The following is a 13419-nucleotide window of genomic DNA, read 5'->3' on the forward strand; positions in this document are numbered from 1 at the left end:
CAGGAAAGGGTAGAGATATCAGCAGAATAAGTATCTCACCTTCTTAGGCCTAGGAGAGGAGTTGTTTTTTACAACCCAAACCAATCAACTCTTCTGCCCATTTCTCAGGCCCAGTGCAGGACTCCTTCCAGGCACATCCTCAGAAATTCACTCCCCACTCCCCCATCAAGTTGCACGGGTAATATGGGGCCAGGAGAGGGGCTCTGCTGGGGGACATGGGAACATGGTGAGGTGGGGGCTGGGCCTCAGCCAAGCCTGAGGAAGGAAAGGTTGGCCCAGCCTTTCACCCTTATAAGTGCACCCGGGAATCTGGTCAGCCAGGGCTGAGTCGGCCCCACCCAGGGCAGGCACCTGGACCAAGTGACCCTGGGCCAGAGGAGGGCCAAGGCTGAGAACTCAGCAGTGACCCCAGGTCCCCCAAGCATGGCTGCTGTCCCTTATCCCAGGCCGAGGGTAGACTCTTGGATCATGCACACCTTCGAGGAGGTGGCTAGTGAGTGAGCCATTGGTACGCCTGGATAGTATGTGTGGCACACATGTTCACCTGCCTGGTGGGTTAACTGCAAAGGTGATGGAGCTGGGGGACTAGCATCTCATTCTGCAGACCCCAACTCATCATTAAAACGTTCCAGTGACTTCAAGCAAAGTGCTCACTGGGGATCTCAGGCCTGTAACGACAGCACGTGCTCTCCCTGAACTCACCGGGTGGCCTAGCCTCTAGTCACAGCCAAGAGCCCCCTCCTCAATTCCTGGGAACCCCTCCCACATGGAGACCCATAGGAAGGTTCCTCAAGCACCCACAGCCCAGCAGAGCAGGTCCTGCTCCTCTAGCTTTCGGAGGCCTCAGTGTCTGCCCGATTGTCTCACCAGGCAGGGCAGGACCAGTGGCAGGGAAGGGCTTCTGCAAACACAAGTTTGAAAGGTATGACACCTCTGTTACCCCAGTTATCACACAGAGGGAGATGCTCTGCAGTCCCAAACCCAGAGGCCACACATTCTGGCTCTAGAAGCGGCCTGGGGACTTCCCTGGTGGTCTAGTGGTTGAGACTCCACGCTTCCACTGCAGGTTCGATCCCTGGTCGGGGAACTGAGATCCCTCATGCCATGCAGCCAAAAACAAAAAACAAAAAAAAGAAGCAGCCAGACTCAGGACCCTTCTCCAAATATCTAAGTAGTCCAGTCTCCAGCCTTTCCCAGCAAGTCACCACCTCCTTTGTCGCCCCCAACACACCCAGTGTGACCCATGTGGCTGCACAATTTGTCCTTTTTTGCTCTGACCTCTCCTCTCTCTCCTGTGCAACAGGGCCAAGTGCTCTGGACAGAGGAGTATGCTGGGGAACAGCAAGGCAGCCTCTTACCTTTAAATGAGAGCCGGACCCGAGGCGTGGCTGGGAGGTAGTCCTGGGTTGGGGTGGCTGGCCAGGCCCCAGTCAGTAGGGAAGCCCAGAGGAGGAGGCCAGCGACAGGCATTGTGGGAGGGGCCTAGGGCCCAGGAATCAGGCAGCCAGCTAGACACCTGGGAGGGGGAGCAAGATTGCAATGTGTGAGGCAGAGTGGGGTACCCTGCCCTACCAACATTTCCCTGTGTAATTCTGCCCAAGGTGCCTCAGTTTCCCTATCTGAATAAATAGGGCGATGGGTGTCTCCTTACTCACACCCTCAGACTGGGGCCATGAATGCCTCAGTGTGAAAACCTCATATTCTTTCTTGTCCCTAACAATGGGTCTGAAGACCAAGCCACTGAGTGCAGCCTAGGGTCACCAGGACTAATAGGGGCCATGGGAGACTCAAACCCTCCCCACATCACAGCTTCCTGACTTCCATTCACAGCGCTCAGCTCAAGCAGGTGATCTTACAGCCCTCTCTAGTTCCCCTGCATCCACCCCCAACCAAATGGGCTGTTCCTTCCCTCTCCCACTTCAAGGAATGAGGGAAGAGATGGGTCCAGTCCTGCTGGCTCCAGCCAAATCTCTCCTTCTAGTATAGGGAAATCTGAACCTGATTATTGGGGTTGGGAGCATGAGGGAGTGGAGGATGAGTGAGACACACATAGATGGCCTAGAGTGAGAGAGAGACAGCAGCCAGAAAAGGAGAGGCAAAGAACAGTAGGGTCTACTTTTACTGAAATCACAGCAGGAGGGATCCAGGTCAGACATACAGAAGGACTTCCTGCCAGGAAAATTTCCAGCTCTGCCTACAGAGGGCAAAGAAGGGGAGTGAGGACTGCCAGCAGGCCTGGGGCAGGGTCTGAGCCAGCCTCAGTATCCCCTGCAGAACTCCCATACCCCAAGCAGGCCCAAGTTTCCATACAATGTTTTCCAAATATTGTCTCCCCAGGCAGACTGGCTGTTGGGTAAACGCAGCCCAGCACCAGTTGTCTGAACATATTGCTCCCTCCAGGCGAAAACCAGTGCCAACTTCCCAACTGCGCCCCCCCCCACCCAGATGCACTGGGGGTGGGGGCACCAAGAATGACAAATGTGAGCCCCACCCCCCAGATCTGTCTGGCCTACTTCCTTCTCCCATGGGAGACAGGACCCCAGGCCCACTTCTAGGACCCTGAGGTGGGGGTGGGGTGTAAGAGGTATCGTGGCCTGTTAATCCCCTGCACTGGCTAACACAAACTGAGGCAAGGCCCAGGCTCCACATCTGACTGTCCAGCCCCACTCGACAGACCCTGATGCCCTCCCTAGCCCACCTCCCCCGAGACCTTGCCTCTCCTGCCAAGCAAACCACTGGTGGTTCCTCAGACAAGAAGTGCAGCTTCAGGCTGACTGACCCATTCCCCATGTGGTGCCCTCTGTGGGAAAACCCTCTCCTGAGTGCCTGACACACCTCTCATGTTCCTTCAAAATCCCCCATCACAGGTGCTCCCTCCTAGGGAGGATGGCTGAAGGAGGGAGGGGAGAATCAGAACCAGCCCTTCCCCCAGTCTGCTGGGGCACAAAGCTGGTGCTGACTGAATGGCAGGCCCTGATGAGGCAGGCAGGTGGGAGAAAGGGCTGTGCAGCTACCAGCACCCTGGGGTGCACCTGAGAGGCCCCCACTAACAGTTGTGGATATACACACGTCCACACTTACATGCCCGCACTCGTCCTTACAAGCATATGTTTGTTCAAGAACTTGACCTGCTAGTGGGGTGGGGCTCAAGGAAGCTGGGAGACACTGTCCTGGCTTGGGGAGGACAAGATGCAGGCTGGGTCCCTTAGAGAGATTTGATCCTATGTATCAGGGGGCTCAGGGTGACTTGCCTCCCGTCCTCCCTGTGACCTCATTTCTCCTACAGCCATTTTCATGGTGACAAGGTCAGGGTTACCAAGGACAGTGTTGGAGTCCCCCAGGGTGTCCAGAAACATGGAGGGCTTTGCTCCACTGGGCCCCTACAGGGACCTCCCACAATGCTTTGGCCCTTTAAAAGGGTGAATGGGGGATGTTCAAATCTGTTGGGGCCTCAGGCCCAAGTCTAGGCCCCCTCCTTGGCAGCCTGGGGGATGGAGGGGAGAAGGACAGAGAAGGAAAAAGAGGAAGAGAAGAACAGAGAGAGGAAAGGGGAGGGCATTTCCACAGTTGCTTCCCCTCTGCCAGCCCCTAGATGCATTCCACTCAGCCCCAGCCCCAGAGAAGCCCCCAGTCTGGCCCAGCCCAGGTGGGTGGACAGAGAAGGAACAGCCACCGCCACCTGGGAGCCCACCAGGAGGAGAGCAGAGAAGGAAGGAAAGAAGGCTGGCGGGAGGGAGCAAGGGAGGGAGGCAGGCGGGAGGGAGGAGGAGAGAGGGAGGAGAGAGGGAGGGACGGAGGAGAGACGTTCGAACAAAGAACCGAGGAGCTGGGGCTGGCAAGGGGTGCAGGGAAGGGGCGGCCAGACGAGGGGGTCTGGAGGCAGCTGGGGGCGGGGCAGGGGGCTAGGAGGTCGAATTGTCCAGACTGATCCAGACTTCTCAGGCTTGGGGGGGTTGTGAGGGACAGCCTGCCTCAGGGAAGGAACGTTGGCTCCTCCAAGCTGAGAACTGCCTGGATGGAAGGGAGGCAGGAGCAAGGGCTGCGGGGGAACATGGTGAAGAAATTATTAACAGCACCCCATCCCCCACCTAGCTGCTCTCATACTACCCCCCAGCAGGCCAGAGCTCCTTCCTGACTCCTTGGCTTCCCCCTCCCCCAACACTCTATGGACCAGGAAGCAGAGACACACCAGCATAGCTAGGATTTAAACCCCCCCTTTCATGGCCAGGGTTTCCCAGTCAAGGTCACCTGGGCTTGGCTCCATCTTCCCCCTCAAGGTATTCCTGGAGCGGCAGGGGGCTGAGGCTGGGTTCCTGGCCTTCTCTCCCCAACCCCCTGCACTTCTGGGCCTGGCTCCTTCAGAACTGAGGGGCAGCAGCAGGGGTAGGCATGCCCAGTGTCCTCACCTTCCAGGACACCTTACCCCAAGGGTCCAGGCACACTCCCTATGCAGCCTGGGAAAAGGCTCCAGCTCCATCCAACCCCCTGGACTGGAATGAGCCTACCAACCTCTGGGTGCAGTTTCCCTGTATCTCCAACTAGGACAGGGGCTTCTGGGAGACAATCTGGATGAATTCAGGAGGACAGGAACCCCCAACCTCCAGAGAGGACACATCGATGCCTTCAGTTCCCCGCCCCCTCCCCCAGGTGTTCATGGGCTAGTGTTCACAACACAGTTATCTCAAGAATTAGAAGTTATTTATCCAGCCAGGCCTCTAGCCCTACCTCCAGCTGACCCCTCTTGCCAGTCCTGCCTCATTCCTGGGCCACCCTGACACTCTCTGGTCCCACCTGCTCTAAGCAAGTCCACCTAGCTCCTAGTGTCCCCTGCCCACTTCACCACTGGGGCTCCAGCCTGCCCAGATGGGGGGCTTGACTGCAGGCTCTCCCAGCTCACTTACTCCCCACATACAGCAGGGCCCCTAATCCAAGCAAGACTCCCTGCTGGAAAGCAAACCCAAACTAGTAGCGGGGGTCAGGGGGCTGGCACAGAGCTGGGAGAAAAGCCTTGGGGCTGGCAGTCCTGCCCTGCTGATCTTGGAGACCCTCCACGTGGGGGCTGCCAGTATAGCGCTTCCCTTCCAGCAGACGATCCCCAGATCCGGACACTGAGGCAGGGCAGGCGTACCTACTGGGGAAGAACGCTGCCTGAGGCGTTAGTGGGAGAGCTCAGCCAGGAGAAGGGGCATGAGGCCTCCCGCTCCAGGAACAAGGTGGTGGAGGTGTATGCGAGCACCCACCCACCCACCCAGAACCTTTCGCAGAAAAAGTTGCTTTGCACACTGGTGACCCCGCAGGCCACATCCTCCACATCTCCACATCGCTTCGATGCTGAGGGTCGGGGCAGTCCGGCCAGGTATAGGCACCCACTCCAGTCTGGTCAACCCTGCGTCCGCGGGAAGCCCCCTGACTCTCTGAGCTCCAAGCCCCGGACACTTCCGCAGAGTTGCAGTGCCGCGGGTCCCAGAGGGATCGCGGGGTGGCCCGGCTGCCTGACCGCTCCCTCCCGGTTCCCGCCGCACTCACCTCTTCCACGGCGGCGGGGCCTGGGCTCCCGAGCAGCGGCGGCGGCGGCAGCAGAGCGGCTCCCGGTTGAGCCGGTCCGCGCTAGCGGCCCCCCGGGGCCATGGCCCTGCCCGCGCCCTCTCGCCGCTGTGCCTGAGCTCGGGTGGGGGCCGCGGCCCCGGCTTAACGGGTTCTGCGGGCTTCGGGCGCGTCAGCAGTCGAGGCCCCGGGCCCCATCCCGGGCCATGGGAAGGCTCAGGGGCGCTCGGGGCCGCCTCCCCCCGGGTAGGCTGCGGGCGCCCCCTGGCCGGCGCGCCGAGGGCGCATTCCCCGGAGCGGGGCGCGGGCGACGGCGCGCGCTGGGCTTCGGGGAGCTGCGCTCGGCTTGGCTCGGTGGCGCTGTGCTCGCCTGGTCTCTGGACTGGGGCCGGCCGGCCGCGCTGGGCTGCGCTCGGGGCTCACCGGACCGCGGTCGTTCGCTCGCTCGCTCGCTTGCTCTGGTCTCTCGGCCGCCGGCGGGACGGGGCGCTCGGAGCCGCGCGGGGAGCGCCGGCAATTGGCCGCCCGTGGGCGACATTTGCATAGCGCGGCCCCGCCCCGCCCGGCCCCACCCCCAGGGCGGGACCCGCCCGGCCGCCGTCCCGCCTCCTCTCCACCTGTCCACAGGCTGGGCTCGGTGCTCCCAGGCGGTGGGGCAGCCTGCGCCCAGGGAGGCTAATCTGCGCCCGGCACCCCCGCCCTGGCTTCGCAGGCAGGGCCCCCGCCCCGCCCTGGCTTTGTCTCTCCGTGGATACACCGCGCACACCGCGCCTGGTGTTTACCCGGGCACTCAACTCCCTGGCGGGAAGGGCAGGCGCGCCCGGGAGCAACGAGGCTGCGCTCACCTGCACACCCCCTGCCGTGTCCCTCCTTCCCACTCGCTGCCCGCCACGCCTGGCCCGGCGTGAGACCCGCAGCTCAGGGCCCGGGACTGCCCGGGCCGCTCAGCAGGTGGCAGTGCAGCCCCTGGGACGGCTGGCACGGCGGGACCTGCCCGCCGCCTCCAGCCCAAGCCAGGTCACCCTTACAGCTCCGTTCAACCGCTCTAGAGCTCCCTGAGACCCCCTCAGCAGCCAGTCCTATTTCAAGCCAGTAGCCCCACGGATCCACCCCCTTACAGTTCCATACCCCAGAGAAGCCGGATAGGGGTTCCTAAAAGGGACATTTGCTTTCAAATGGCCTCCTGATGAACTGAGGGCCCTGCAACTGATCCGAGGAAGGGACCCTCCACCCAACCTAACCCAACTCCCAAGGCCGTAGCCTCACCAGCCAGGACCACAGCCTCAGCCCGGCCCCATGCACTTTGCCAAGGTCCCAGTGGGCATAGGCCCTCTTTGTCCTCCTTCTCCTCCCTCTTCTCCTATTCCCTCCCCTTCCTCCTCCTCTCTCCTTTCTATTCTTTCCTCTCTCCTCCTCGCCCTCCCCTCCTCTTCCCCCTCTTTCCTCCCCCTATTTTTCCTTGTCTGCTTCCTCCTTCTCTCCTTTCTCCTCCTCTCCTCCTCTTCCTCTACACTCCTCCTTTCTCTCTTCCTCCTCTTGTTCCCCCTCTCCTCTCTCTTCCTTCTCCCTCTTCTCTTCCTGGCTAACAAGACACCCCCCAAGACATCTCTCACTCTGACCTATTGGCTGGTTGACTGCAAAGGTAGGTTGGGGTGGGATGTTAGGGATCCTGCTGAGGGTCTCCTGATCCGGACTTGGACTTGGAGTGCTGGCGCACATGCTCCAAGCAGAGGCTGGTCACTGGATCTAAGGAAACACCAGCCTGCGCGGTTTTTTTGTTTTTTGGCCGCACCATGTGGCATGCGAGATCTTAGTTCCCTGACCAGGGATTGAACCCGTGCCCCCTGCATTGGGAGTGCAGAGTCTTAACCACTGGACCACCAGGGAAGTCCCTTTGCTTCTTTATTTTTGGCCGCAGCCTGCAGTAATGGTGGCTGCAGTGACAGTGCCTGCATGTCTCTCGCTGTCATGTCTCATTTAAAAACACTGTGTCGGGACTTCCCTGGTGGTGCAGTGGCTAAGAATCCGCCTGCCAATGCAGGAGACACGGGTTCGATCCCTGGTCTGGGAAGATCCCACATGCCGCGGAGCAACTAAGCCCATGCGCCACAACCACTGAGCCTGCGCTCTAGAGCCCGCGAGCCACAACTACTGAGCCCGCGTGCTGCAACTACTGTAGCCTGCGCACCTAGAGCCCGTGCTCCACAACAAGAGAAGCCACCACAATGAGAAGCCCGCGCACCACAACGAAGAGTAGCCCCAGCTTGCTACACCTAGAGAAAGCCCACGTGCAACAACGAAGACCCAACGCTGCCAAAAAATTGAAAAAATAAAAAAATAAAAATAAGATCACTCTGTCAGTCATTCCTCCTCATCCCCACTCCTCTGTACCAGGGTCACCCCTGAGGTCACCACCACTGCACCACCATTACCAGTGCAGCATATGACACCATCACTGTGGTTTCCAAAGCCATCAATTCCAACACCACCCCACAGCCTCCCTGGCCTCCTCATAGCCTGGCCTCCTCTGTCACCACCACCAGCATGATCATTATCCTGCTCACTAAAGCAGAACTGTGAGGACTTGCCAAAGACAACTTCAGGGTTCTGGGTTAGGAAGGAAAGAGACTCAATTGATTCGTCCATGGAGCACCTCTCAGACACACAGATTAGGCCCAGCACACAGAGGTCTTTGGTGGCAGGGGGGTGGGAGGAAGGGGACAAGGAGAGGGAGGAGAGCTAGAGCTGGGCTTGGCTACACACAGTGGAGTGATGCCACTTCTCTTCTAATCAGTGTGAGAAGGCTGAGTAATCAATAGAAATCAAAACAATTTTATTATTGTCACAGTGAATCCACAATGCCCCCTCGCCCTGTGTGTGTCATGCTGGGATGAGCATTTTGTATCACTATATGTCATTTTATATATAATATGTATCATTGGGAGGAATACTGTAGAGCCTCCTGTGATTTTGCCTTCAATTGCAGGGGTCCAAAGACCCCTTGAAACCAGCCCCTGATGCGGGGTTGGGAGGCCCTACATGCCAACAGGGTTTATGGTCTTTTGCCGCCTCCCCAGCACTTCACAATCCCACTGAGAAGCAAGTCCTGCTGTCCCCATTGTACAGATGAGGAAGAGGAGACTGGGAGAAGTGGGGTGAGACCTATAACCACCAGGCTGTGGTGTGGGAAATGTGGCATTTTCAGGAGCTATGGGAAGGCTCCAGGAGGGAAGGGCCAGGCAACAGGGCCCACATGAAGCGAAGGGCCTGCAACTCAGACCGGTGCTAGGGGGCTGGCAATGAGTGCTAGAGCCACACGCGGCACTTAGGGAGTTCAATAAATCTTTATTGAATGAATAAGAGGGCAAATCCCTGCAATATCAGATCCAAGAGGGTGCGTGAGCCAAGAGCCCAGGAGCTAACTCCGTGCCTACTACCTAGCTCCTCTGGACTGGCTGCTCCCACCCGACACTCTCCCTGCCACCCAGAGTCCTTCAGTCTTTCCCTCTAAAAGCCACTCTGCTGTGCTAGCTCCACGTGAGAGCCACCCAGGATGTCCTGTGGGGTTGCCTGAACGGACGTCAGGCCAGGCTAACACCTGCCTGGCCTCCATCCCTCCCTCCTCTGCAGACACTTGGACCCCACGCATGCTTCTTTTCCAGCTCCCCCATGACCCACCCTAGTACCAGTCTGGACACGAAAGGTGGTAGGGAGCTCAGAGATGGTTACACCAGGTCAGGTTCCCCCACTGACCCCGCCTCTGGAGCAGCCCCCTTTCCCTTCCCAGATGGGGATAGGCCCTTGGGGTGATATCCTGGCTGTGTAGCCTTGGGCTCATGGCTCAGCTTCCCAGAGCTTCTGAGGTGCCACAAAGCCCAACAATGGGGGTTACAACTGGGAAGGAATTGGCCCCCTTTGTCCCAGCCCCTGCCCTGGATGATGGTGCTGCGGTGGGCAGGAAAGCTTTGAAGGTCTTCTCCCCCAAACACCTCCAGCCCTTCCACCTGGCCCAGACTTTGTTTCTGGCAGTGCTCATGCCTGTTTCGTTTCCTTCTGGCTCTTCCAGCCTGTGCTGCTGGGGACTGAAGTGCAGCCCTGGGCCTCCTGATGCCTGTCTATCCTCTGTCTGTCTACACTATTTGTCTCTATGTGGCCTCCCCTGTGGGGAGAGGGCAGCCTGCTGTACTGGGTAACCTTGAGAGAAAACCTGCCCTCCTGGCCTCTGCATCTGGAAGGCTGGACGAGGAAGGCCTGGGCCTCAGGGACCGGCCATGCCCCCTTGATGAAGGTGGCGACTAAACCAGTGCTCTCTCCTCTGGCCCGGTCTCTGGGGAACCTGTTTCCCGGGCCTAGCAGGCTGAGCAAGCCTCGGCCCGCCCAGCCCCAGCGCTGCTGGCTCAGATTTCCCCGCTTTCTGGTTTTCTCATCTCCTCTGCCCCAGGCGCTGCCTGCTTTCTGGCCCAGCCCCCACCCATCCGGAACTGGATCCCAGAGAGGGGGTGTTGGAAAGGGGGCCCGGGAGGGGGCGCGGGGAGGTGCTCGGCCATACCAGGAAGGGGCGGGCCGTGAGGAGTCACCCACGGCCAGGGTGCAGGATGGGGTTCAGCTCAACCTTCCCCTGCCCAGCCTGGCCCAGGAGCTGGCTCTGAGCCCATCAAAAGCTGGAATGACCCACCTCCCTGGCTGCTCCCCAAAGCTGCCTCTAGGTCTTTTCTGCTGTTGTCCCCTCTACCAGGAATGCTCTTCCCGACTTCAGTGCCAGTGTAAACCCTGTGTTTCCTCTAGCCCAGAGCCCTTGGCCACCTCCTCCACCCCCAAACGCTGTCCCTTTCTGCACAAAGGGCCGGCGTCCCTTCTTGAGGCTGCTTCATCCTCCCTTTCCACACCAGAGCCCTGCAGGCATCCCAAGCCTCTTTGAGGAGCTCTGCCCTCTCTTTCGTCTCTGGGTCTTTGCACATGCTGTTCCCCTGTGCCTGGAATGTCTTTCCTATTTCCTTCTAGATTCTGCAGGCTTCTAGGAAGATATTACCTCCCAGAAAGCCAATCCTAATGGCTGGGTCAGGAGCGTCCTTGGGCCCCTGCGGGTCCTGCATCCCCATCCAGACATTAACAGACCCAGGCCTCTCTGCGTTCTCCTGGCTGGGTCCCACGTAGACCCATCAGCAACTGCTTCTCGTGTGCATTCAGACTGAATAAGAGAGGAAGCCACGGGCTCTGAGTTGCCACATACTCCCTCATCCCATATTTGTATTACTGTGTGTGTGTGTGTTTGTATATGTTGAGGGAGGTGGGGGTCGGGTGGGCCCAAGCTTGGCTGGCTGCCAAGTGACCCATGACCGTCAGCCAGCCTGAGCATATCCTGTTTAGATAGAGGCCAAACAGCCATCCCTCACTCACTTGGGCCTGCCCTGCCCCTGCTGGGGAGCCCAGGTCTTGGGTCTAGAGCTCAAACCTTATCTGCTCCAGAGAGGCCTCCTTACTAAGAACTGGGATGGGGATTTTGCATTTCCTCTGCCCCCACGGTACAGGCCTTTTTTCTGGGTGCCTGGGCCCTGGGTCATTTATGGTTGGGCAGCCCCAGCCACTGGCTAGGCGCGGGGGATGTGGAGCTTGGCTGAAAAGACCTTGGATCTGGAGCCCACCTGGGAGGAACCACCAGCCACTCTTTGGCTTTGCTTAACTCAGTTGGGACAGCCCCATTCTTCCAGCTGCTCAGGCCAAAAAGTCTTTGAATAAGCCTGGACTCCCTCTCACATCTACATCTAAACCATCAGTAAATACTTTCAACTTCACCTTCAAAATATGCAAAATATCAGGTGACAACTTCCTACCTTCTCCCTGGCCACCAACGCTGCAGCCATTGCCTCTGCAGCTTCCACCTCCACAGCCAACCTCGTCTCTCGCCTGACAAGTATGGGAGACTCCTTACTGGGCTCCCAGCTTCTGCTCTTGCCTCCTGCTAGCCAGCCAGGATCCAGAGGGACCCTGTTAAGATGGAAGCCAGGGCATGTCTCTTTCTTATATAAGATTTTTTAAAATATTTATTTTTATTTATTACCATTTATTTTTGGCTGCATTGGGTCTTCATTGTTGCGTGCGGGCTTTCTCTACTTGCGGCGAGCGGGAGCTACTGTTCGTTGTGGTGTGCGGACTTCTCATTGCAGTGGCTTCTCTTGCTGCGGAGCACGGGCTCTAGGCGCGCGGGCGTCAGTAGTTGCAGCACTCAGGCTCAGTAGTTGCGGCACACGGGCTTAGTTGCTCCGTGGTGTGTGGGATCTTCCCGGACCAGGGATCGAACCCATGTCCCCTGCATTGGCAGGCGATTCTTAACCACTGCCCGACCAGGGAAGCCCCATGTCTCTTTCTTGTCCAAAGTTCTCAGTGGCTCCGACTTCGTTGAGAGTCAAAGCCAAGTCCTTGCAGTGGCTGTCTCCCCAGCCTGCTCCCATCTCTGACTCATGTCCTCCTGTTCTTGGCCACAGCCTCCTCCCTCTTCCTCCCACATGAGGCACTTCAGCCTCAGGGCCCCTGAAATGACTGTTCCCTTTGCCTGGATGCCCTTCCCGTAGGCACCTCTATGACTTCTCCTTCACCTCCTTCAGGTTTTTGCTCAGATAGTACCTTCTCAGTAATATCTACCACCACTGCCCCAGCACTCTTGACTTTCCCTTCCCTTTCTCTCTTTTTCTATACGACATCTTTTGCTTCCTTTTATGCTTGTTATTTATTGTCCATTTCCCTACCCCTGCTAGACTATCAGCATCAAGAGGGCAGGAACTGTTTTGTCTGTTTGCTGCTTCCCCAGCACCCAGAATGGAGACTGGTATATACCAGTCTCACTGAATGAGAGAGGGGCTCAACCCAGGGCCTCTCTGTACTCTGATCAGGGACTGGGAGCTGCTTTCTACCCTGGTCTTTGGGCCTCTGCTCACACTCCCTGGAGCTGAGGACAGGGCAGGGATGGGTACCCATGTGCTGTTTCCTCCTCTATGGAAGAGCTGGCCTGAGTAGACAGTGTCTCAAGCTACAGCCCCAGAGGCTCAAGGTAGACTCTGCCTTGACTTGAAAGGCAGGGAAGCTCCAGCTGTGAGCCCCCCAGGGGCAGGCATAGTCCCTTAGGCAGAGGTGTGTCTCAGAGCTAGGGGAGACCCAGGCAGCCCCCCAGCAAAGCTGACTGCGCCGGGCTCTGATCCTGTGGGGTTTCTGGCTGCCTCCCAGGCCCACATCTGCTGCACACACCCCTTCCATGTGTCTGTGTGGCCACAGTCCTGGGAGAGGGGGGCCCAAGGAGGGTCCTGCAGCCAGGCCTGCAAGCTGGGATCTGGACTTACTTAGTTCCAAATGACTGGGGAATGTCCCTTCCGTGACAGCCGCAGCATGGCCTCCCCTGGTCCCTCATTCCCAGCAGGGAAGTGGGGCCCAGATGAAGGCAGCCCCCCGGAAGGGGGAGGGGCAGGTGGGCAGACCGTGGGTACCCTGCCATCCTGGCCCTCTTCCCTAAGCCTGGCTTCAGGTCTTCCCTGAGGAAGGGCTACAATATGAGGTCACTGTCCATACCCTCAGAGCAGAGATCTAAGGCCAGAGCATCCCATCTGTGTCTCCATCCCCCGTGAGCCAGGAAATGGAGGATTTTGGCCAGCACCATTGCCTATTCCGGGCTGTAAGGCATCTGTGGCACAGCAGCACTGGGACTGGCCAAGGAGGAATGCTCCTTGCAGAGAATCTCTCCTTTACAGCTCATAGCCCCATGCCTTAGGGGAGTGTCGGGTAGCAGGGCTAAAGCCAGGCAGTGGGGAGCTGGGCCTGCCCTGGCCAACCTGGTGTCCTAAGCACTCCATCCAGAATGATGAGCTTCTTTGCTCCATGTATGTGGTT

At 58.6% G+C, this 13419-nt stretch overlaps 1 protein-coding gene across 5 annotated transcripts in view; it reads right to left on the bottom strand.

Moving 5' to 3' along the window:
* The window catches only part of SEMA3F (semaphorin 3F), a 30261-nt gene extending 24208 nt beyond the window's left edge, over positions 1-6053 (bottom strand). For 2 of the 5 annotated variants that reach the window (XM_007168703.2, XM_057555424.1), the window contains exons 1-2: positions 5527-6053; positions 1359-1516 (exon numbers count right to left, since the gene is read on the bottom strand). In XM_007168703.2, the coding sequence (XP_007168765.1) occupies positions 1359-1470 (112 nt within the window). In that variant the 5' untranslated portion in view covers positions 1471-1516; positions 5527-6053. The remainder of the gene's footprint in view (positions 1-1358; positions 1517-5526) is intronic. The other 3 variants (XM_007168704.2, XM_028163207.2, XM_007168705.2) reach the window with 2 other exon arrangements.
* Between the last annotated feature and the right edge of the window lie 7366 nt (positions 6054-13419).

Source organism: Balaenoptera acutorostrata, chromosome 10 (assembly GCF_949987535.1).
Source record: "Balaenoptera acutorostrata chromosome 10, mBalAcu1.1, whole genome shotgun sequence".
NCBI lineage: Eukaryota > Metazoa > Chordata > Mammalia > Artiodactyla > Balaenopteridae > Balaenoptera > Balaenoptera acutorostrata.